Genomic DNA, 23,270 nt, shown 5'->3' with positions numbered 1-23,270 from the left:
AAATTTGAGTTTTCATTTGCATTGATATTGCACTTGTTCTAGTTGCTTTATGTTGTGTTGGCATAAATCACCAAAAAGGGGGATATTGAAAGGGAAATGTGCCCTTGGGCCATTTCTAAGTATTTTGGTGTTTAAGTGCCAACACAAGTGCTTTTGTGTTAAACTACGAAAAGGGGTGGACAAAGTGCAAATCATGTCAAAAGGTATGTTTCTAGACTTAGTACATTATTTTATGGACTAATGTATTGTGTCTAAGTGCTGGAAACAGGAAAAATCGAATTGGAAATGAGATGGCTTTGTTCAGCCAAAGTCTGCTCAGTCTGGGAGCACCGAACTGTCCGGTGCGCCAGGCTGACTCGAGCGAACTGGCCGCTCTCGGAATTCACCGGCGATGTACGGCTATAATTCACCGGACTGTCCGGTGAGCCAACGGTCAGCCGGGCCAACGGTCGGCCGCGCGATCTGCGCGGGACACGTGGCTGAGCCAACGGCTAGAAGGGGACACCGGACTGTCCGGTGTGCACCGGACATGTCCGGTGCGCCAATGGCTCTCTGGCTGCCAACGGTCGACTTCGCCGTAGAAGGAAAGAAATCGGGCACCGGACACTGTCCGGTGTGCACCGGACTGTCCGGTGCGCCAGACGACAGAAGGCAAGAATTGCCTTCCCAGATTGCTCTCAACGGCTCCTAGCTGCCTTGGGGCTATAAAAGGGACCCCTAGGCGCATGGAGGAGTATACCAAGCATTCCTTGAGCACTCTTGATCACTCACACTTCATTCTTGCGCACTTTTTCGACATTCTAGTGATTTGAGCTCCGTTCTAGTGTGCTAGTCTTTTGAGCTTAAGTCTGGGTCTTGTGTGTGCGTATTTGCTGTGATCTTTGTGACTTGTGTGAGTTGCTAATCCCTCCTGTTGGGGACTTGTTCTCAAGTGCTATGAGTTAAGAACAAGGCAACATAGAAAATGTTAATCGTTAAAGTCCTTCGTCCTCCGAAGCATTATTTCCCTTGGGATGTAATGGCTTGCGGACGAAGGTTATGAAGGACATACCTTCATAAATTCATCAAACAATGACGAAGGATGAAATATAAAGAATGTAAAAGACAACATGAACAATCATATATTATTATCGAGCATAAACAAAAACATCGTTGAATTACAAGTGTACCTTCAATCGGAAGGAGATGACAATACAAGCGTGACGCAAAAAGCGAATGCCAAGTCAGCGTGAACAGTACGGGGGTACTGTTCACCTATTTATAGGCACGGAGCACAGCCCATACAAAATTACATTCATGCCCTTTACATTTGATAATAATTCTATAGTAATCTATCGAGGTCTGAATAGCCTTTTCATCTTTAAGTCGGTTTCATTTTCTGCAACCACGCCGAAGCTCTCCTGCTAACATCTTCGGCGTTGTATCAAGACCTTCGTATTATCCTGGTCTTCTCCTGCCGTGATACCGACTTGAGTTCGAAGGTACCTGCTCACACATTATACTTCCAGAAATACTATTAAATCCTGTTTTTGAGGACCTTCGGATGTCGAAGGTCCCCAACAGTAGCCCCTCGCAATATTAATTTGTTTGAAATAACGAATTTAGATTGCGACATGAACGAAGGCTTTACGCCGAAGGTCCGAAAAAACACCTTCCCTTTGCTAGAATAGCAACAACCACTGACAAGCGGGGTCTTTGAATTTTCAACGCTCTTGGCGTATAAATACGGGCATACCGCAAACTCATTTGACACGCTTTCTGGCCAACTGCTCCTGCTTACTCAATTTTTAGCTCTTGTGCACTGCGATTTGCTAGGCTTTTGGTTTTGAAGCTTCGGCTTTGAAAATAGTTTTTTAGCGTCTCCGAAGATGTCTGAAGATAAGAAGACTGTTGCTGAGATGAAGCTGAGCCTTGACGAAGAGAAAAACTTGGGGTTTCTTATAGCGATGTCAAAGACCAATACAGAAAAGATTACCAAGGAGATTCTGGAAGGTTTGTCCGAAGATACTGGTGACAGTGACAGCTATGATGTGGACAGTGGTGGCGAGGACTCCGAAGATCGTCCCTGGCGACCGAGCCATTCAGTTTATGGTAAATCAACTATCAAAGAGAATCATCTTGTCAACATGAGAGGAAGGTATTTCCGGGATTTGTCCATTGTGAGGGCCGATGAAGGTGAAAAAACTTGCCCACACCCTGAAGAGAATGAAGTCGTAGTGTACCGAAGCTTTTTGAAAGCTGGACTGCGATTTCCCTTGAGCAGCTTCGTTGTGGAGGTACTGAAAATATTCGAAGTTTATCTCCATCAACTTACCCCCGAGGCAATTATAAGGCTAAATATCTTCGTGTGGGCCGTGAGAAGCCAAGGTCTGAAGCCTGATGCAAAAAGTTTCTGCAATATACACGAATTATCATACGAAACAAAACCTTGGGGTAAGGAACAGTATCACAATAATTTTGGCTGCTACAATTTCGTTTCTCGGTCCGGGTCAAGCTGTCCCGTGCCGACCTTTCGGAAGAGATGGCCCGGCGACTGGATGACAGAATGGTTTTATGTGAAGAATGATCTGACAGCGCGAGAAGATATCAAAGGTATAATTATGCGCCCTATTTGGCAAAGCTTCGGCCTTCAGAGGCCGAAGGTTGAAATGAGTGAGGCTGCCGAAGAATGCCAGAGAGCCTTCGGCGTTATCTGTTCTTTTATTGGAACGAGGGATTTAGTACAAGAGCATATCGCCTTCAGGGTATGGCCGCTTGCGGAGAAATGGGAAATGCCACAAGAAACCATAAAAGAGGCCGACGAAGGTGGACTTATCAGGTTGAAGTATACCTTCAAGTTTGGAGATAAATTCGTTGAGCCAGATGATGACTGGTTAAAAAGCATTGAAAATTTAAGTGATGAGCTGCTTGGGACCTATTCGAAGGCCGAAGACACTGCAATGTCAGCAGCCTTCGGAGGCCGAAAAAAGAAGAGGCTGAATCGGGTATTTGATGCCATCGGGTTTGTCTACCCTGACTATTGCTATCCCATTCGAAGGCAGAAGAGAAAGAACACAACCTCTGCAAAAGAAGAAGCTGCTCCTAGCGAGCCAGAACCGAAAAGGAAGAAGATAAAGGTCCTTACGCATCGGCCGCGCTATATTGAACCAGCTTCGGTGCCTGAGTTTACCGGAGAAACTTCTTCGGCAACCGAAGCTGAAAAACCAACCGAGCCAACTTTGCTGCCAGAAGTCGCAGAAATGGCCGAAGTGCCACCAAAGATAGAATTGGAACAATCAAAGATTTTGTTATCAGAAACGAAAGAGAAGGCCGAAGCGCCGTCCACAGAAAAAATGGAAGAGGTAAAAGAAGCAACTGAGGGCTCCAAAACATCAGAAGTTTTGAGTCCTGCAGCAAACATTGAGACAGTAAAAAATCAAAAAGTGCCAGCAGTGACTCCGAAAAGAAAGAGAATGGCTAATGTGCTAGATGTACTGGAAACGATCAAATCTTCAAGCACACCTCCGAAGAAGGCTGCTGTCACTCCTGAAACAACAGTTGAGACTTCTGGTTCTAAAGCTTCAGAGCAAGAGACTGAAGCCGAAGCTGGGCCCTCAGAGCCCGCAAAGATAAAACCCTTGGAAAGTGAGACAGAAAAAATAACAAAGCCAACTTTTGTTGAAGAAACCGGTGTTATTGCCCCCGAAGCATCCCCCAAAGTTCGTGATTATATTGTTCGTCATGCTTCGGGGAAAAACTATCAGAAAAAGAAGAACAAGAGGCCCAGCATTACGCCCAAAAACTGAAATATCCAAAGGGGGCGTTAATATTCAATGGCAGTGGAGAAGAAGACTTCTTGTACTGTCTTCCCGACAGCAAGGAGATTTCTGTCTGTCGGGAGATGAGCAAGAGCTTCGGATTCCCAACTTTAGAAGACGGGCTCTCGGTGCTGTCGAAGAACGATCTGGCCGACAGCCTAGCTTACAATAGCTTAAAGGTGCGACAAATGAAATTCTTGTATATTTTTTTTTGTTGAATCCAAAATTTTTCGTTTGTTAAAACCTATTGACGCACACATATTCCTCTTCGCAGGGCCTGATACTTAGCAATGCCCTCAGGGCACAGAAAGATGCTGAAGACGAAGGGTGTACTATAGCCCTGAGCAACCTTCGTTCCGAAGTAATTGAACTGAGGAACGAAGGTCTCGAAAAAGATAAAATATTATACTCATTGATAAATAAAATAAAGGAAGACGAAGCTGCTTTTAAAAGTCAAGCTGAAGCTCAGAAGCACGAAATTGAAGACCTTCGGAGACAACTGGCCAGAGCCAAGGAAGAACGCATACTTGAAGAAACAAAGCGTGAACTCAGCGATCAATGGGCAGATCACCTAGAAGTGACTGTTGAAGAGCTTCGTTCGTCCAAAAAGAGATGCTATAGCAAATCTATAGATTGTGTTAAGAAGTTAAAGGCTAGCTTCGCCAAGGTCGGCGCATTTTCAAGTGAGGAGAACTTTTCGAGAGGCAACCCCGAAGGTGTCATCGAATGGATTGATCACGAAGCTGAAGCCTTCGAAGAAATTTTAAATAGCCGAGGAGATATATGTGCCTTCTCTGGCGCCAGAGGGATTGCCACCATCTTAGAGAAGAAGGGCTGCGAACATGTAAAAATTTTATCTCAATCCGAAGCTGCTTTGCCCTTTGAAGATGCAAGAGATCCTTCGGCTGAAGCTAGTATAATTGGTGGAAAATTTTTTACTGATATCTGGGATAATGGTGGCCGAGAAATGGCCGGAGAAATTATTCGAAGAAGTGAAAAAGGCATTCACGATGCTAGAGAAGTAGCTGAGGCTGCTGAAAAAAGCGCAGAGGCCGAAGGTCAATTAGGTATTAACTAATGGTTTTTATTGTGTTGTAATCTTAGGTTGTAAGATTTGTTTGCGATTTGTAATAGCAATGTAGCCGTATCCTGTATTGCTTCAGATCCGACTAAAGCGTCTTCGGGCCCTCAGCCGAAGGGAGACGACGAAATTAAAAAGATGGCTGAAGATATTATGGACGAAGTCGTCAACCGGCTCCTGAACGAGGCTGCAGAAGTCGTTTTGAGAGAAGATTAAGTATTTTTGTAAAAACTTCTGAAATGTAATATAGTGTAACATTTTGTAACCCCAAATGTAATATATCTATTTTTGTTACTCAATTCTTTACGATGCATGAAACTTTACACGTACCGCTTTTGAGTCTTTGACGAAAAAACACCTTCCCTTCTTTTCATGCTTCGTGAAGAAAATATCCAATGTTCTGATGAAAAATATCCAGGCTTCGTGAAAATATTTTCCGAAGCTACATTTCCGAAGATCAATGATGTATCTTTTTGTGACTATGATTTCTCCCTTTCAAACCGTTCTTCTGTAGAGTAATAATGTATCCACCTCTTGTGCCATGTGCAAAATGATGTATGATGCTTAATGCTATGCGAGATGATGTGATGATGTTATGTTATGTGAGATGATGTTTATTCTGAAGATACATACACATCCCTGCAATAAAACACAATCTTTTATAAGCCTCCCTTAGGAGCTTCTTCGCCTTTTACTTCAACGGAATCAGCGTTTATTTTTCGCCGTAAGCCTCCCTTAGGAGCTTCTTCGCCTTTTACTTTCAGCGGTATTCGCGTTGACTTTTCGCGCTTCGCCTTTTACTTAGGCGGTATCAGCGTTGACTTTTCGCTGTATGCTCTGCATTCCCTTTGGAACGACTTTGGAGCAGAAAACTTACACTGCGCTCCCTTTGGAACGACTTTTTGTGACTTCGTCAAACTTACTCTGCGTTCCTTAGAACGACTTTTTGTTGCTTCGAAGAATTTTCGATAGTTCGAAGGTCCTTTTTATTATCACAAGCCTGTGAAGAAAACATATTTTTCTTGTAGAAATCAACGAAACTAATTACATGAAACCTAAACAATGTCCTTTATTACAGAAAATAAAACTGAATGAAAAAGATTGTTATTAAGGTAGGATATTCGTCAATAGATGTGCTTTGACTCTGGCACAGTGCTATTGACTGTACGAGCTTCGGACTGCTCTCTGAAATCCCTCTGGTGTGGAGCATACTGGCTCCCTTCTGGCTGCTGGCCTTGTTGCAACGGGGGTGGAGGCGGAGGCTGTTGCCAGGAAGCTTGAGGCTGACTCGCCGAAGCAACAGAAACTGCAGGATGATTGCCCACATATTCTGGGATGTAGGGCGAATGATACGAAGCTGTATGCATGACCTGCTTCGGCTGAGCTTGTTGTGCTGCGGCTTCAGCTATTTCCTTTTGCTTTTGAATGGTAACATGGCACATCCTGGTAGTATGGCCTTTGTTCTCACCGCAGAATAAGCAAAAGATTCTTCTCGGTTGATCTCCAAATCTTCCCCCAAAGCCCCTGGCGCCTCTGCCTCTTGGAGCTGGTGGTCGGAAGGAGCTTTGCTGTTGCCCCGAAGCCTGTGAGGAGCATTGTGGCCTTTGCTGCTGGCTTCCTCTGTCATCATTTTGTGTAGAGTTATGAATTGATCTTACGTGCCTCGGGTAGAACCTCCCTCCGAAGCCCCTGGTCATTTCAGAAAACCTGAAAGCCTCCTCCCTTCTTTGGCGAAAATCATTATCGGCCCGAATGTACTCATCCATCTTCTGGAGAAGCTTCTCCAAAGTTTGAGGAGGCTTCCTAGCGAAGTACTGAGCTGACGGACCTGGCCGAAGCCCCTTGATCATGGCCTCGATGACAATTTCATTGGGCACCGTTGGTGCCTGTGCCCTCAAACGCAAGAACCTTCGGACATACGCCTGAAGGTATTCTTCATGATCCTGAGTGCACTGGAAAAGAGCCTGAGCAGTGACCGGCTTCGTCTGAAATCCTTGAAAGCTAGTTAACAACAAGTCCTTCAGCTTCTGCCATGAAGTGATCGTTCCTGGTCGAAGGGAGGAATACTAGGTTTGAGCAACACTTCTGACAGCCATAACGAAAGATTTCGCCATGACTGAAGCATTGCCACCATACGAAGACACTGTTGCTTCGTAGCTCATCAAAAACTGCTTCGGGTCTGAGTGGCCATCGAATACGGGGAGCTGAGGCGGCTTGTAGGACGGAGGCCAAGGTGTAGCCTGCAGCTCAGCGGACAGAGGAGAAGCATCATCAAAAACAAAATTCCCATGATGGAAATTGTCATACCAGTCATCTTCGTTGGGAAAACCCTCCTGATGAAGGTCTTGATGCTGAGGCCTTCGGTGTTGCTCATCCTGAGCAAGATGACGAACTTCTTCAGAGGCTTCGTCTATCTGCCTCTGCAGTTCAGCTAGCCTGGCCATCTTTTCTTTCTTCCTCTGTACTTGTTGATGAAGCATCTCCATATCTCTGATTTCTTGATCTATCTCGTCCTCTGGTGGTGTCGGACTGACAGCCTTCCTTTTCTGGCTTCGGGCCTCCCGCAGGGAGACTGTCTCCTGATTGTGGTCCAGTGGTTGCAGAGCTGCAGCCCCAGTCGCTGAAGCCTTCTTCGGCGCCATGACGAAGGTTTATGATCACCGAAGGTGTTCAAAAAACTCAGAGTGGAAGTGAGTTCACCGGAGGTGGGCGCCAATGTTGGGGACTTGTTCTCAAGTGCTATGAGTTAAGAACAAGGCAACATAGAAAATGTTAATCGTTAAAGTCCTTCGTCCTCCGAAGCATTATTTCCCTTGGGATGTAATGGCTTGCGGACGAAGGTTATGAAGGACATACCTTCATAAATTCATCAAACAATGACGAAGGATGAAATATAAAGAATGTAAAAGACAACATGAACAATCATATATTATTATCGAGCATAAACAAAAACATCGTTGAATTACAAGTGTACCTTCAATCGGAAGGAGATGACAATACAAGCGTGACGCAAAAAGCGAATGCCAAGTCAGCGTGAACAGTACGGGGGTACTGTTCACCTATTTATAGGCACGGGGCACAGCCCATACAAAATTACATTCATGCCCTTTACATTTGATAATAATTCTATAGTAATCTATCGAGGTCTGAATAGCCTTTTCATCTTTATGTCGGTTTCATTTTCTGCAACCACGCCGAAGCTCTCCTGCTAACATCTTCGGCGTTGTATCAAGACCTTCGTATTATCCTGGTCTTCTCCTGCCGTGATACCGACTTGAGTTCGAAGGTACCTGCTCACACATTATACTTCCAGAAATACTATTAAATCCTGTTTTTGAGGACCTTCGGATGCCGAAGGTCCCCAACACCTCCCTTACTTCGTGCTTCTTTGTGAACATCTTTGTAAGGGCGAGAGACTCCAAGTTGTGGAGATTCCTCGCGAACGGGATTAAGAAAAGCAAAGCAAAACAGCGTGGTATTCAAGTGGGTCTTTGGACCACTTGAGAGGGGTTGATTGCAACCCTCGTCCGTTGGGACGCCACAACGTGGAGTAGGCAAGCGTTGTCTTGACCGAACCACGGGATAAACCACTGTGCCATCTCTGTGATTGATTTCTTGTGGTTATTGTGTTTTGTTGAAACTCCTCTCTAGTCACTTGGCATTATTGGTACTAACTCCTAATCAAGTTTTGTGAGTTTAATTTCAAGTTTTACAGGATCACCTATTCACCCCCCCCCTCTAGGTGCTCTCAGTTAGCGTTAGAACGAGTAATGATGAAATCAGAGTGCGAAAGATAGTTCTTCTTGCTATGAGTTGCTCAATCAATGTGGATAACTTTGAAAGCTAACTCAAAAACGATTGCAAGCAAGATAACTTAGAGAGAGGGGATAGGAAGAAACAAACCGCAATACAAAATTAACACAAAGACATGAGCGATTTGTTTCCTGAGGTTTGGTTCTAAAGAACCTATTCCCCATTGAGAAGGTCACATAGGCCGGGTCTTTTTCAACCCTTCCCCTCTCTCAAACAGTTACCTAGTGAAAGTCGCCTAGAGGGGGGTGGATAGGCGAAATCTGAAATTTATAACTTAATCCACAAACTACAAGCCGAGGTTAGCGTTAGAGCGAATATCAAGTCCGGGAGAGAGGGGAAAACAAATCAACCAAGAAATAAAGCGGATGAACACGATGATTTGTTTTACCGAGGTTCGGTTCTAAAGAACCTAGTCCCCGATGAGGTGGTCACAAAGACCGGGTCACTTTCAACCCTTTCCCTCTGAAAGGGAAATGTGCCCTTGGGCCATTTCTATTATATTTTGGTGATTAAGTGTCCAACACATAGTGAGTAAGTTATTATGTGCCAAATGAAGAGAGAAGTGCAAATCATGTAACAAGATACGTTTCTAGACTTAATACATTGATTTGGGTACTAATGTATTGTGTCTAAGTGCTAGAAACAGGAGAAAATAGATTGGAAAAGAGTTGGCTATGTACAACCAACTTCTGCTTAGTCTGGGTGCACTGGACTGTCCGGTGGTGCACCGGACAGTGTCCGGCGCGCCAGACAAGTCCAAGGTGAACCGGCCGCTCTCGGGACTCGACAGCGGCGTACGACTATAATTCACCGGATTGTCCGGTGGTGCACCGGACTGTCCGGTGAGTCGTCCATGCCGAAGTCGTCGCTCTCGGGAAAAGTTCAACGGCATACGGCTAAAATTCACCGGACCGTCCGGTGGTGCACCGGACTGTCCGGTGAGACAACGGCCGCCAGCGCAATGGTTGGCCGCGCAATCCGCGGGCGACGCGTGGCCCGCGCCAACGGTCGGCTGGGGGCACCGGACTGTCCGGTGTGCACCAGACAGTGTCCGGTGCGCCAACCAGCCCGGAGTTGCAACGGTCGGCTGCGCCAAATTAGGAAGGAGATCCGCACCGGACATGAACAGTAGCTGTCCGGTGGCGCACCGGACTGTCCAGTGCGCCACCTGACAGAAGGCAAGATTAGCCTTCCAAGATTGTCTCCAACGGCTCCTAGCTGCCTTGGGGCTATAAAAGGGACCCCTAGGAGCATGGAGGACAAACCCAAGCTTACAAGAAAGATTCTAAGACTCCAAGACTCCACTCTCACGCATTCGATTCTTTGAGATAGTGACTTGAGCTCCATTTGAGTTAAGAACTCCTTGCGTTGTGTTTTGAGCTCGAGTTGTGACTTGTGTGCGTGATTGTGCTCTCGTTTTGAGTCTTGTGTGTGTTTCTCTCCCCTCCCTTACTTTTGTGCTTCTTTGTGATCATCAATTGTAAGGACAAGAGGCTCCAAGTTGTGGAGATTCCTCACAAACGGGAGAAAGTCTAAGAAAGAAGAACATCGTGGTATTCAAGTTGATCATTGGATCACTTGAAAGGGGTTGAGTGCAACCCTCGTCCATTGGGACACCACAACGTGGAAGTAGGCAAGTATTACTTGGCCGAACCACGGGATAAACTTGTGTGTCCCTCGTGATTGCTTTTCTGTGATTGCTTGTGTATTGGCAAGAGCTCGCTCCATAGCCACTTGGTTCTATTGCACTAACATCTTTATAACCAAGCTTGTGGCTATTAGGCGTTGAATTTTTACCGGATCACCTATTCATCCCCCCTCTAGGTGCTCTCACCCTCTCTCAAACGGTCACTTAGACTGAGTGAGGCTTCTTCCTTAATCTCACGGGTCACTTAGACCCCGCAAGGATAACCACACAATTGGTGTCTCTTGCCTCGCTTACAAAGCTTGAGAGTAAGAAGTGAGAAAGAAAAGAAAGCCAAGCCAAGCAAACAAGAGCAACAAGGAACATAAAGAATCCTCTCACAAGTCCTAATGCGCTAGAGTTGAATTTGAGACTTTGAGCGGATCGATCACTTGAATTGTGTCTTTGGAGTGAAATGTATTGCTCTTGTATTGAATACACTGTTGTGAATGCTTGGATGGTTGGAGTGGAGGTGGTTGGGGGGTATTTATAGACCTCAACTGTTGGGGGTGGCTGTTGTCGATGGGCGCACCGGTCAGTCCGGTGCACCACCGGACAGTGTCCGGTGCGCCAGCCACGTCACCCAACCGTTAGGGTTCTGATGCAGTCGACCGTTGGAGCGCTGACTTCTGGTTGCACCGGAAGCACTATTCATTGTTCGGTGCGCTTCTAACCTCTGCTCTGACTTCTGCCGCGAACTGTAGCGTTGTCAGGGTACTGTGCAGTCGACCGTTGCGCTGGAGAGTCGTTGCTCCGCTGGTGCACCGGACAGTCCAGTGGCACACCGGACAGTCCGGTGAATTATAGCGGAGCGGCGTCTGAGAAACCCGAAACTGAAGAGTTTGGAGTTGTATGGCCTGGTGCACCGGACACTGTCCGGTGGCACACCGGACAGTCTGGTGCGCCAGACCAGGGCATACTTCGGTTTCATTTGCTCCTTTATTTTTGAACCCTAACTTGATCTTTTATTGGTTTGTGTTGAACCTTTATGCACCTGTAGAATATATAATCTAGAGCAAACTAGTTAGTCCAATTATTTGTGTTGGGCATTCAACCACCAAAATTATTTATAGGAAAAGGTTAAACCCTATTTCCCTTTCAATCTCCCCCTTTTTGGTGATTGATGCCAACACAAACCAAAGCAAATATATAAGTGCAGAATTGAACTAGTTTGCATAAGTTAAGTGCATAGGTTGCTTGGAATTAAACCAATTTTTACTTTTACTAGATATGCATGGTTTGCTTTCTTTTATTTAACATTTTGGACCACGCTTGCACCACTTGTTTTGTTTTTGCAAATTCTTTTGGAAAATCTTTTCAGGGTCTTTTTGCAAATAGTCAAGGATATATGAATAAGATTTCGAGAAGCATTTTCAAGATTTAAAATTTTCTCCCCCTGTTCCAAATGCTTTTCCTTTGACTAAAACAAACCCCCCCTGAATGAAATTCTCCTCTTAGTTTTCAAGAGTGTTTTAATAGATACCAATTGGAACTTATACTTTAGATACTAGTTTTGAAATTGTACCAATTGAAAATATCATACCAATTTGAAATATATCAATGACACGGTACCAATTGAAAACTTTATTTCGAATTTTTTGAAATGGTGGTGGTGCGGTCCTTTTGCTTTGGGCTAATACTCTCTCCCCCTTTGGCATTAATCGTCAAAAATGGAGACTTTGTGAGCCCTTAGTTACATTCTCCCCCATTGGTACAAGTAAATATGAGTGAAGATTATACCAATTTGGAGAGTGATGTGGAGTGATGGCGAAGGGTAAATAATACCGATAGAGTGGAGTGGAAGCCTCGTCTTCGCCGAAGACTCCATTTCCCTTTCAATCTATGACTTAGTAGAAATGCACTTGAAAACACATTAGTCATAGCCTTAGTACATAAATAATAAGAATTATGCATTTGTACCAAAATGAAAGAGATATGATCAAGGTATATAAATGAGTTATGTGTGCATTGTTTCAATCAAAATTCTGAGAATCAAGTATATTTAGCTCATTCCTAAGTTTGGTAAAGGTTTTCTCATCTAATGGCTTGGTAAAGATATCGGCTAATTGTTCTTTGGTGCTAACATAAGCTATCTCGATATCCCCCCTTTGTTGGTGATCCCTCAAAAAGTGATACAGAATGTCTATGTGCTTAGTGCGGCTGTGTTCAACGGGGTTATCCGCCATGCGGATTGCACTCTCATTATCACATAGGAGAGGGACTTTGCTCAATTTTTAGCCATAGTTCCTGAGGGTTTGCCTCATCCAAAGTAATTGCGCACAACAATGGCCTGCGGCAATATACTCGGCTTCGGCGGTAGAAATAGCTACTGAGTTTTGTTTCTTTGAAGCCCAAAACACCAAGGATCTCCCCAGAAACTGACAAGTCCCTGATGTGCTCTTCCTATCAATTTTACACCCTGCCCAATCAGCATCTGAATATCCTATTAGATCAAAAGTGGATCCCTTGGGGTACCAAAGACCAAACTTAGGAGTGTAAACTAAATATCTCATGATTCTTTTCATGGCCCTAAGGTGAACTTCCTTAGGATCGGCTTGGAACCTTGTACACATGCATACGAAAAGCATAATATCCGGTCGAGATGCACATAAATAGAGTAAAGATCTTATCATCGACTGATATACCTTTTGATCTACGGATTTACCTCCCGTGTCGAGGTCGAGATGCCCATTTGTTCCCATGGGTGTCTTGATGGGCTTGGCGTCCTTCATTCCAAACTTGTTAAGTATGTCTTTAATGTACTTTGTTTGGCTGATGAAGGTGCCCTCTTGGAGTTGCTTGACTTGAAATCCTAGAAAATACTTCAACTCCCCCATCATTGACATCTCGAATTTTTGTATCATGATCCTACTAAACTCTTCACAAGTAGATTTGTTAGTAGACCCAAATATGATATCATCAACATAAATTTGGCATACGAACAAATCTTTTGCAATAGTTTTAGTAAAGAGTGTAGGATCGACTTTTCCGACTTTGAAGTCATTAGTGATAAGGAAATCTCACAGGCATTCATACCATGCTCTTGGGGCTTGCTTGAGCCCATAAAGCGCCTTTGAGAGTTTATAAACATGGTTAGGGTACTCACTACCTTCAAAGCCGGGAGGTTGCTCAACATAGACCTCTTCCTTGATTGGTCCATTGAGGAAGACACTTTTCACGCCCATTTGATAAAGCTTAAAGCCATGGTGAGTAGCATAGGCAAGTAATATACGAATTGACTCAAGCCTAGCTACGGGTGCATAAGTTTCACCGAAATTGAAACCTTCGACTTGTGAATAGCCCTTGGCCACAAGTCGGGTTTTGTTCCTTATCACCACACCATGCTCATATTGCTTGTTGTGGAATATCCATTTGGTACCTACAACATTTTGGTTAGGACGTGGAACTAAATGGCATACCTCATTCCTTGTGAAATTGTTGAGCTCCTCTTGCATTGCCAGCACCCAATCCAAATCTTTTAGTGCATCCTCCACCCTGTATGGCTCAATAGAGGACAGAAAAGAGTAATATTCACAAAAATGAGCGACTCGAGATCGAGTGGTTACCCCCTTATGAATATCACCGAGAATTGAGTTCACGGGGTGATCTCTTTGGATCGCTTGGTGGACTCTTCGGTGTGGCAGTCTTTGACCCTGAATTTCTTGCTCATCTTCCTTGTCCTTATTGACTTGATCTCCCCCTTGATCATTGTCCTCCTCTTGAGGTGGCTCATCCTCTTGATCCTCATCATCTTGAGCCTGATCCTCATCTTGAGTTGGTGGAGATCCTTGCATGGAAGATGACAGTTGATCTTGTGCTTGTGTAGGCTCTTCGGATTTCTTAGGACACACATCCCCAATGGACATGTTCCTCAGCGCGACACATGGAGCCTCTTCATCATCTAGTTCATTAAGATCAACTTGCTCCACTTGGGAGCCATTAGTCTCATCAAACACAATGTCACAAGAAACCTCAACTAATCCAGTGGATTTGTTGAAGACTCTATATGCCCTTGTGTTTGAGTCATAACCAAGTAAAAAGCCTTCTACAACCTTAGGAGCAAACTTAGATTTTCTACTTCTTTTAACAAGAATAAAGCATTTGCTACCAAAGACTCTAAAATATGAAACATTGGGCTTTTTACTGGTGAGGAGTTCATAAGATGTCTTCTTGAGGATTCGGTGAAGGTAGAGTCGGTTGATGGAGTAGAAGGCAGTGTTAATCGCCTCAGCCCAAAACCGGTTTGGAGTCTTGTACTCATCAAGCATGGTCCTTGCCATGTCTAGTAGAGTTCTATTCTTCCTCTCCACTACACCATTTTGTTGAGGTGTGTAGGGAGAAGAGAACTCATGCTTGATGCCCTCCTCCTCAAGAAAGCCTTCAACTTGAGAGTTCTTGAACTCCATCCCATTATCGCTTCTTATCTTCTTGATTCTCAATCCAAACTCATTTTGAGCCCGTCTTAAGAATCCCTTTAAAGTCTTTTGGGTTTGTGATTTTTCCTGCAAAAAGAACACCCAAGTGAACCGAGAATAATCATCCACAATTACTAGACAGTACTTACTCCCGCCGATGCTTATGTAAGCTATCAGGCCAAATAGATCCATGTGGAGTAGTTCCAGTGGCTTGTCCGTTGTCATGATGTTCTTGTGTTGATGGTGGGTACCAACTTGCTTTCCTGCTTGACATGCGCTACAAACCCTGTCTTTCTCAAAATGAACATTGGTTAGTCCCAAAATGTGTTCTCCCTTTAGAAGCTTGTGAAGATTCTTCATCCCAACATGGGCTAGTCGGCGATGCCAGAGCCAGCCCATATTAGTCTTAGCAATTAAGCAAGTATCGAGTTCAGCTCTATTAAAATCAACTAAATATACCTGACCCTCTAATACTCCCTTAAATGCTACTGAATCATCACTTCTTCTAAAGACAGTAACACCTATATTTGTAAAAAGACAGTTGTAGCCCATTTTGCATAATTGAGAAACTAAAAGCAAATTGTAATCTAAAGAATCTACAAGAAAAACATTGGAAATAGAATGGTCAGGTGATATAACAATTTTACCAAGTCCTTTGACCAAACCTTGATTTCCATCCCCGAATGTGATAGCTCGTTGGGGATCTTCGTTTTTCTCGTAGGAGGAGAACATCCTTTTCTCCCCTGTCATGTGGTTTGTGCATCCGCTATCAATGATCCAACTTGAGCCCCCGGATGCATAAACCTGCAAAACAGTGTTAGGCCTTGTTCTTAGGTACCCAAACAGTCTTGGGTCCTTTCACGTTAGAAACAAGCACCTTGGGTATCCAAACACAAGTCTTGGAGCCCTTGTGTTTGCCCCCAACATATTTGGCAACTACTTTGCCTGATTTGTTAGTAAGCACATAAGAAGCATGAAAAGTTTTAAATGAAACATTAGGTTCATTTGATGCAGTAGGAGTTTTCTTTTTAGGCATTTTAACATGGGTAGAATGCCTAGAGCTAGATGCCTCATTCTTGTACATAAAAGCATGATGGAAAACAGAATGAGACTTCCTAGCATGAATTCTCCTAATCTTGTGCTCAGGATAATTGGCAGGATATAAAATGTAACACTCATTATCCTAAACCATGGGAGCTTTGCCCTTAACAAAGTTAGACAATTTTTTAGGGGCACTAAGCTTGACATTGCTTCCCTGTTGGAAACCAATGCCATCCTTAATGCCAGGGCGTCTCTCACTATAGAGCATGCCTCTAGCAAATTTAAATTTTTCATTTTCTATCTCATGCTCATTAATTTTAGGAGTAAGTTGAGCTATGTGATCATTTTGTTGTTTAATTAAGGCAAGGCGATCATGGATAGCATCAACATTTACATCTCTACATCTAGTACAAATAGAGACATAACCAACAGTAGATGTAGAGGGTTTGCAAGTATTTAATTCATCAATCTTAGCATGTAAAATAGCATTCTCATTCTTAAGATTGGAAATAGAAACATTGCAAACATTCAAATCTTTAGCCTTAGAAATTAACTTATCATTCCCAGTTTTAAGGCTAGAAATTAATTCATTCAATTTATCAATCTTAGCAATTAAATTAGCATTTTCATTTCTAAGACTGACAATTGAATCATCACAAATATTTAACTTTTCAACCTTAGTAATTTAACTAACATTCTCAGTTATAAGGTTGGAAATAGTGTCATGGCAAGTGCTAAGCTCTTTAGTCAAGTTTTCACATTTTTCTATCTCCTCAGCATAAGTATTATTCACCTTAACATGTTTTTTATTTTCCTTAATAAGGAATTCCTCTTGGTTGTCCAAGAGTTCATCCTTCTCATGAATAACACCTATCAATTCATTCATTTTTTCCTTTTGATGCATGTTAAGGTTGGCAAAAAGGGTAAGTAAATTATCCCCATCTTCACTAGAGCCACCCTCATCACTAGATGTTGTATATTTAGTGGAGGATCTAGATTTTACCTTCTTCCTTTTGCCGTCTTTTGCCATGAGGCACTTGTGGCCGACGTTGGGGAAGAGGAGTCCCTTGTTGACAGCGATGTTGGCGGCATCCTCGTCGTCGGAGGAGTTGGTGGAGCTCTCGTCGGAGTCCCATTCCCGACACACGTGGGCATCGCCGCCCTTCTTCATGTAGTACTTCTTCTTTTCCTTCCTCTTTCCCCTCTTGTCGTCGCCCCTGTCACTATCACTTGACATAGGACATTTAGCTATAAAGTGACCGGGCTTACCACATTTGTAGCACACCCTCTTGGAGCGGGGTTTGTAGTCCTTCCCACTCCTTTGCTTGAGGATTTGGCGGAAGCTCTTGATGATGAGCGTCATCTCCTCATTGTCAAGCTTGGAGGCGTCGATGGGGAGCCTACTTGATGTAGACTCTTCTTTCTTCTCCTCTGTCTCTTTGAATGCGACGGGTTGCACCTCGGGTGTGGAGGTGCCGCCTTGCTCCAAGTTGACAATTTGTTTGGAGCCTTTGATCATCAGTTCAAAGCTCACAAACTTTCCTATAACCTCCTCGGGAGACATTAGCTTATATCTAGGATCGCCACATATTAATTGAACTTGCATAGGATTGTGAAAAACGAGTGATCTTAGAATAACCTTGACCATTTCATGGTCATCCCATTTGGTGCTCCCGAGGTTGCGCACTTGGTTCACCATGATCTTTAGCCGGTTGTACATGGCTTGCGGCTCTTCCCCATGGTTGAGGATGAATCGACCGAGCTCTCCCTCGATCGTCTCCCTTTTGGTGATCTTGGTCACCTCGTCCCCTTTGTGTGTAGTCTTAAGGACGTCCCAAATTTCTTTGGCGGTCTCTAACCCATGCACTTTGTTATACTCCTCTCGACTTAAAGAGGCGAGGAGTATAGTAGTTGCTTGGGAGTTAAAGTGCCGTATTTGGGCGACTTCATCCGAGTCATAGTCCTTGTCCCCCACCTATGGTACCTGCGCTCCATACTCAACAATATCCCATATGCTTTCGTGGAGTGAGGTTAGATGACCTTTCATTTTAACACTCCACATAGAATAATCTTCACCATAAAAAACCGGTGGTTTGCCTAATGGAACGGAAAGTAAATGAGCGCGTTTAGAAATGTGGGGATAGCGTAGGGTGATCTTACTAAACTTCTTGCACTCATGGCGCTTAGAAGTGACGGACGCGGCGTCGGAGCCGGAGGTGGAGGGCGATGAAGAGTCGGTCTCGTAGTAGACCACTTTCTTCATCTTTTTCTTCTTGTCGCCACTCCGATGCGACTTGACGCGGGGAGGTGATTCCTCCCTTCCTTTGGCGCTGGACTCCCTTAATGGAGCCTTCCCGTGGCTTGTGGCTGTTTCCATATCCCTCTTGGCGGATCCTCCCGACATCACTTCGAGTGGTTAGACTCTAATGAAGTACCGGGCTCTGATACCAATTGAAAGTCGCCTAGAGGGGGTGGATAGGCAAAATCTGAAATTTATAACTTAATCAACAAAGTACAAGCCGAGGTTAGCGTTAGAGCGAATATCTTAGTGAGAGTTTCATTCTCATTAAATATTGTGACATATCAGCAAAATCAGTGACATGGTAGCTTATTTATTATGAGAGAGGTGAAATGAGTTTCATGTGGATGAAACTAGGTATACACGGTTACACAAACATGTTGTGTTTTGCATGTTGCCTATGAAACCACATCAAATAAAAACTGTACACTCACAATGAAAAGTTTCATCTGTGGTTTCATTTGTTTCATGCTTACGTGACACTTAGAAAACATAAATATGTTTCACTGAGAATGGCCTTACATATATCTATAGATAAATACATGTGTGCATGAATGCATGAAGTAAAATACAACGAATTAGAAAGTGCATTGGAATTTAAACATGCAGTGGGCTAAATTCAGATTCGAAATTGAACTAATGTGGAAAATAAATATGTAGTGGAAATAATGTTAGTTTACCAACTGACAAGGGCATTCATGTTCCTCAATTTCATTTTGACTAGCCCATGACGTTAGGGATGCGAACGTCGGTGTTGTAGTCGTGGAGATGTGCCGACCTTTAGGGCATATACGGTGGAGAGACACCAAAACGGTTTTCCAAGCACAAGAGATAACTAAAAGACTCTATTATACAATAGAGTGTCTATAAATATAGTCTATTAATAAATACAGAATTAAATGTATTTGTACAACATCAGATCGATAGAACAGACGACAAATTCGTATAGTGTGAAGTGAGACGTCTGTTGTTACTTGGTTTACGAGCCAGAGACGTCTCTTCACGGAGAGACGACTCTAAGGTTTTTTTTTGTAAATAACCCCTTAAACACCATAAGAGCCTCCACATTAAACATCACTGTACATGCCCTTAGGTGTCATCTTGGACTAGGGGCCGATTTTATATGGAGCTTTGCCTCCAGCTTCTAAGGTAGAAGCTCAGATCCACCTACCAGGGCCTTGTACATTAAAGTGTCTTCAGGTACTCCTAGTATATATCCTTAACACAATCTTGTTACAAACTACTAGTTTCTTTAATAGATAGCCTAAAGTAAATTGGAACTATAGTAAGTAAACGCTTCTGCATATCTAAATATCTTGACTCTAGTTATAAATTTAAGTTTTATAAAATTATTTTTATAGGCTATTGACCCCTCTCTAGTTGTCTAGATCCTAACAACCGGCTTTCATGCCATTTTGTAGACATCTTTGGGTGTCGTTTTCGGCGCATCATAACCGATGCAACAAGGCACATTCCTATCTGGCGTCACGTATCTAGTGCGCACCGAACATGCTTGATCCACCTGCAACACCATTAACTCATCTACTTCAAACACTCTTTGAGTTTGATTTGATCTTAAATTAACTTATCTTAGGTTTCCATAGATCTACCTAGTACTATATTTCACAAACACTCATTAAACTTACCTAGGTCAAGCTACCCATACATATCCTCTTTATAGTATGACCAAAAGAGAAAAAAAATAAAGGTTGTATCGCTAATCTATATGTCCATCAACTATATTAACACCTAGAACTAGTTGATGCTTAACCTTCTCGGACATCCTTGGAAAACCTAAAATGAATACCATCAATAGGGAGCACAAAATCTATGTACGCCTAATTAATCGTCATTATCATGGCCTGACTTATATTATCTCTAAAAACACATTAGCCACAATAATATAGCGTCGTTATTAATCACTGAAATCTAACTAGAGACCTAGGTGTTTTCATGCATATTATAACAAGGGTAGCAAACATTTCTCTTTTCAGAGGCATCAAGGAAAATTATGTGCCCTGAAATAAGCATACAACTCAACTTCTGCTTATGTTCATAGAAGTTAAATGTTCTCATCATGACAACAATACTTAAGAAAGGAAAACAATCATATTCAGGAATGCCACGCATAATTCTATGTACACACATGGAACCTACTGCAAGCAACAACAATCACCTTAGCACATAACAGATGACATCCAAGTTGAAGAGAGGCATCAGAGGCTTCTCTTCTTTGGATTGCAATCCATAATGAATATTCCACCTAATGGGTTTTACTTCTAGAACGATGATTCACATGTATGTTTGTTTGGAGAGCTTGTAACCAGAAACCACTGCTGACAAGGCAAGAGCTACAAATGCAAAGAAGGCCATGCTGATTGCTGCAGCGGTTGCGTCTGTAAAGTTATTGACAACTGCAGATCTCATGCGGTTAGTGATGGGGACGGCAGCCGACAGCGCGGACATCAGCAAGTATGCAACTACCTGCAAACGGCGTCACAGATCTGTCAGCAAAGCTATATCATTTAAACATTGCAATCAATTTCGTCTAAAGAAGATTGTGGTAATTATCGGTTTCAGTACAAAGAATGTCTTGAAAGAACGAAGTTGCAGCCAACCAAATTTTTTTCCTTGTTATCTTGCTGCACTAGAAATGGTGCCATGACATGAAATAGATAAGCTCATGAGTCCTGATCAAATAATCTAAGAAGGGGTAAGCATGAACTTTGATACAGACCCTCTTTGCCAGTTTAATTGTTATAAGAATACACCACTGGCAATGTCATGAAGGGTTACTTCATATAATGCCACATGTGCCCCTTGAACTTTATTATTTTAACTCTCTTGACTAACAAAATCTAGGTAGGCACTGGAAAGTAAATTTATGTTCCAGCAAATGTACTTCTAACTTTTAAGTGCCCTTAGAATAAGTGGGGCTACTGATTCAAATATTAGAAAATCTAATCATGAGGTTTGAGATCTAAAGCTATGAAACTAGCAAGAAACAAGTGGAACTGTAAATAGTCATGTCATTTGCAGACCCCTTCCCCTCCCTCAACCGTGAGGAGTTTCAGGCCCAAGACAAGCATATCCTCAAGGGCAGGCTAAGTGGACATGGTTCCCCAGGCATTTCAAACTTCATTGTTGACACCAGAGTATTTCATGCATTTAGGCATAATCCATTGGGCGTCATGAACAAAATTTTAACATGCAGTAATTATCTCCAACCAACTGAAGAATCAAAACATACTCCCAACTTCGAGCTCATTTCGAAGTTTGGTCCAACCACTCCAATCTCCCTTATACTGGGCTCTGGGCACCACATTACCATGATTGCTGCTGTTGGCCTGTCATGCGCTGGTAGTAGTATATAGATTGCCCACATTATTGGACCATTCTTGGGAGCTTCTAGCCCACTATCGTTTTTTTAGTTTCTCCCGAAAAGAAACTGAAGAGGTATTAATGACTGTACTGGAACCTTTACTGTTGCTTATCACTTCATAAATTGCACTCGTAGTTTACCCCCTCCATTCACATTCTTCTCCCATTTCCTTGACACTGAGCAGGAATGTCGACCAAATCGAGAAACACGTCGGACTTGTGTTGATTGAGCGAAACACTTAAGCCAGCAGAATATAGTTGCAGACTAAAAGTTGGAAGCAGCCACTCGCCTGGTCACCGACGAAATCGAGAAGCCTCCCAGATGCTGAGGAGACGGGGTCGGCGCCGCCGCGCATCCGGTACGCGCGCCGCACCGCCTGCGCCAGCGAGTAGAGTAACCCCAGCGACACGATTGCAAGCAGGTACCTAGGGAGAGAGAGGATACACAATGATAAGCCATAAATAAACACGGATCGAAGAGCACGCCGTGCTCGAACCCGCCAGCAACCGCCGTCCGCTCGCGCACCTGTACTCCTCGTAGCGGTCGAACTGCATCCAGCCGCCGTGCTGGTTGGACGCGACGAGAACGAGAGTATAGATGTCCAAACGGGCCACCCGGCCCGAACCCGTTTCGGCCCGGTACGAATAGGGTCGGGCCAGGCACGGCCCGTTGATGCTTCGGGCCGGGTCGGGCTGACCCACGTGCCTAGGGACATGCCCAAACCCGGCACGCACAGGGAAAAATCGTGCCGGGCCGGCCCGTTGGCCCGGTGGGCCTCAACGGACCGGGCCGGGCACTGGCCCGAACCAACAGTAGAACGGTATATAAATACATATATTTAACAGAATTAATCATATATAATAACATATTATTTATATATATTAAGACAACAAAATATTTATGTATGCATTTTATATTTATGTATGCATTTTATATATGTTTGGCCGTGTATTTAGTATTTACATAAATATGCGGGCCGCCGTCGGGCCGACCCATTTATCGGGCCGGACCGGGCCAAAGCACGCGGGCCGCCGTATGTGCCCATACCCGGCCCGCTAAACGGGCCGTGCCGGCCCGGGCCCGTAACCGACCGTGCCGGACCGTGTTTGGACCGGGCTAAATTCGTGCCGTGCCACGGACCAAACGGGCGGCCCGCACTGTTTGGACATCTATAAACGAGAGCGACTAAGGCGAAGACGGCGGCCGCGCCATGCAGCGCGAGGGGGCTCTTGTCGAGCATGTCCTCCCGCCGCCACCGCGCCACCACCGAGTCCACGACGCGGCCGCCACCGCCGCCGCCGCGGACGCCGGCGCCCGTGCCGCCATCTGCGGCGCTGGAAGTGCCGTTATAGGGGGCGTAGTCCGGCTTCTCGGCGTCCTGCGGCTTCTCTGCGGCGGCTATGGTGGCGGCGGCGTTGTCAATGGTGACCATCGCCATCGCTTAGCGGTTGATGAGTGAGGAAGTGAGGGGAACAATATTTTCGGGGCTTGTGTGATTATAAAAAAAAAACAAGCAAAAGTGCTTTGTGGGTGATGCGGGAAGGCACTTGTAATGTGCATTACAGAAGCGGAAGCAAAGCGAGGCCACTACTCACTAGTACAGACTACAGAGTAGTAAAGAAAGATCAGCGGTTGCCAAATAATTACCAAGTCGGGAACTCAAAAAAAATCATCTTCATCCGTGAGTGATCTCGGGCCCACAAGTTAGCTTTCACGCTCGACTCCTGGGCTCAAAAAAATCATCTTCGTTCCAGGAGT

The 23,270-nt window shown here is 44.2% G+C and overlaps 1 protein-coding gene across 1 annotated transcript; it reads right to left on the bottom strand.

The window, feature by feature from the left end:
• Positions 1-20,154: 20,154 nt before the first annotated feature.
• Positions 20,155-22,950, bottom strand: LOC103634519 (CASP-like protein 4B1). Its single transcript, XM_020541431.1, has 4 exons — positions 22,625-22,950; positions 22,038-22,217; positions 21,802-21,937; positions 20,155-20,614 (listed from the first exon to the last, which is right to left on the bottom strand). Exons 1-4 carry the CDS (start codon positions 22,948-22,950, stop codon positions 20,423-20,425), a joined length of 834 nt encoding a protein of 277 aa, XP_020397020.1. The 3' UTR covers positions 20,155-20,422.
• Positions 22,951-23,270: the final 320 nt, after the last annotated feature.

This window comes from Zea mays, chromosome 1, assembly GCF_902167145.1.
Source record: "Zea mays cultivar B73 chromosome 1, Zm-B73-REFERENCE-NAM-5.0, whole genome shotgun sequence".
NCBI classification, from domain to species: Eukaryota; Viridiplantae; Streptophyta; class Magnoliopsida; order Poales; family Poaceae; genus Zea; species Zea mays.
This window is presented reverse-complemented; position numbering and strand designations above follow the sequence as displayed.

What these genes read in the sequence shown, in the direction of transcription:
- LOC103634519 (XM_020541431.1), bottom strand. Translation starts at nt 22,950, where the DNA reads ATGGCGATGGTCACCATTGACAACGCCGCCGCCACCATAGCCGCCGCA. An exon ending in CACGGCACGAATTTAGCCCG is followed by an intron (nt 22,218 to 22,624) that starts GTCCAAACACGG and finishes GCATGTCCCTAG; the next exon opens with GCACGTGGGTCAGCCCGACC. An exon ending in TCGATTTCGTCGGTGACCAG is followed by an intron (nt 20,615 to 21,801) that starts GCGAGTGGCTGC and finishes CGCCGTTTGCAG; the next exon opens with GTAGTTGCATACTTGCTGAT.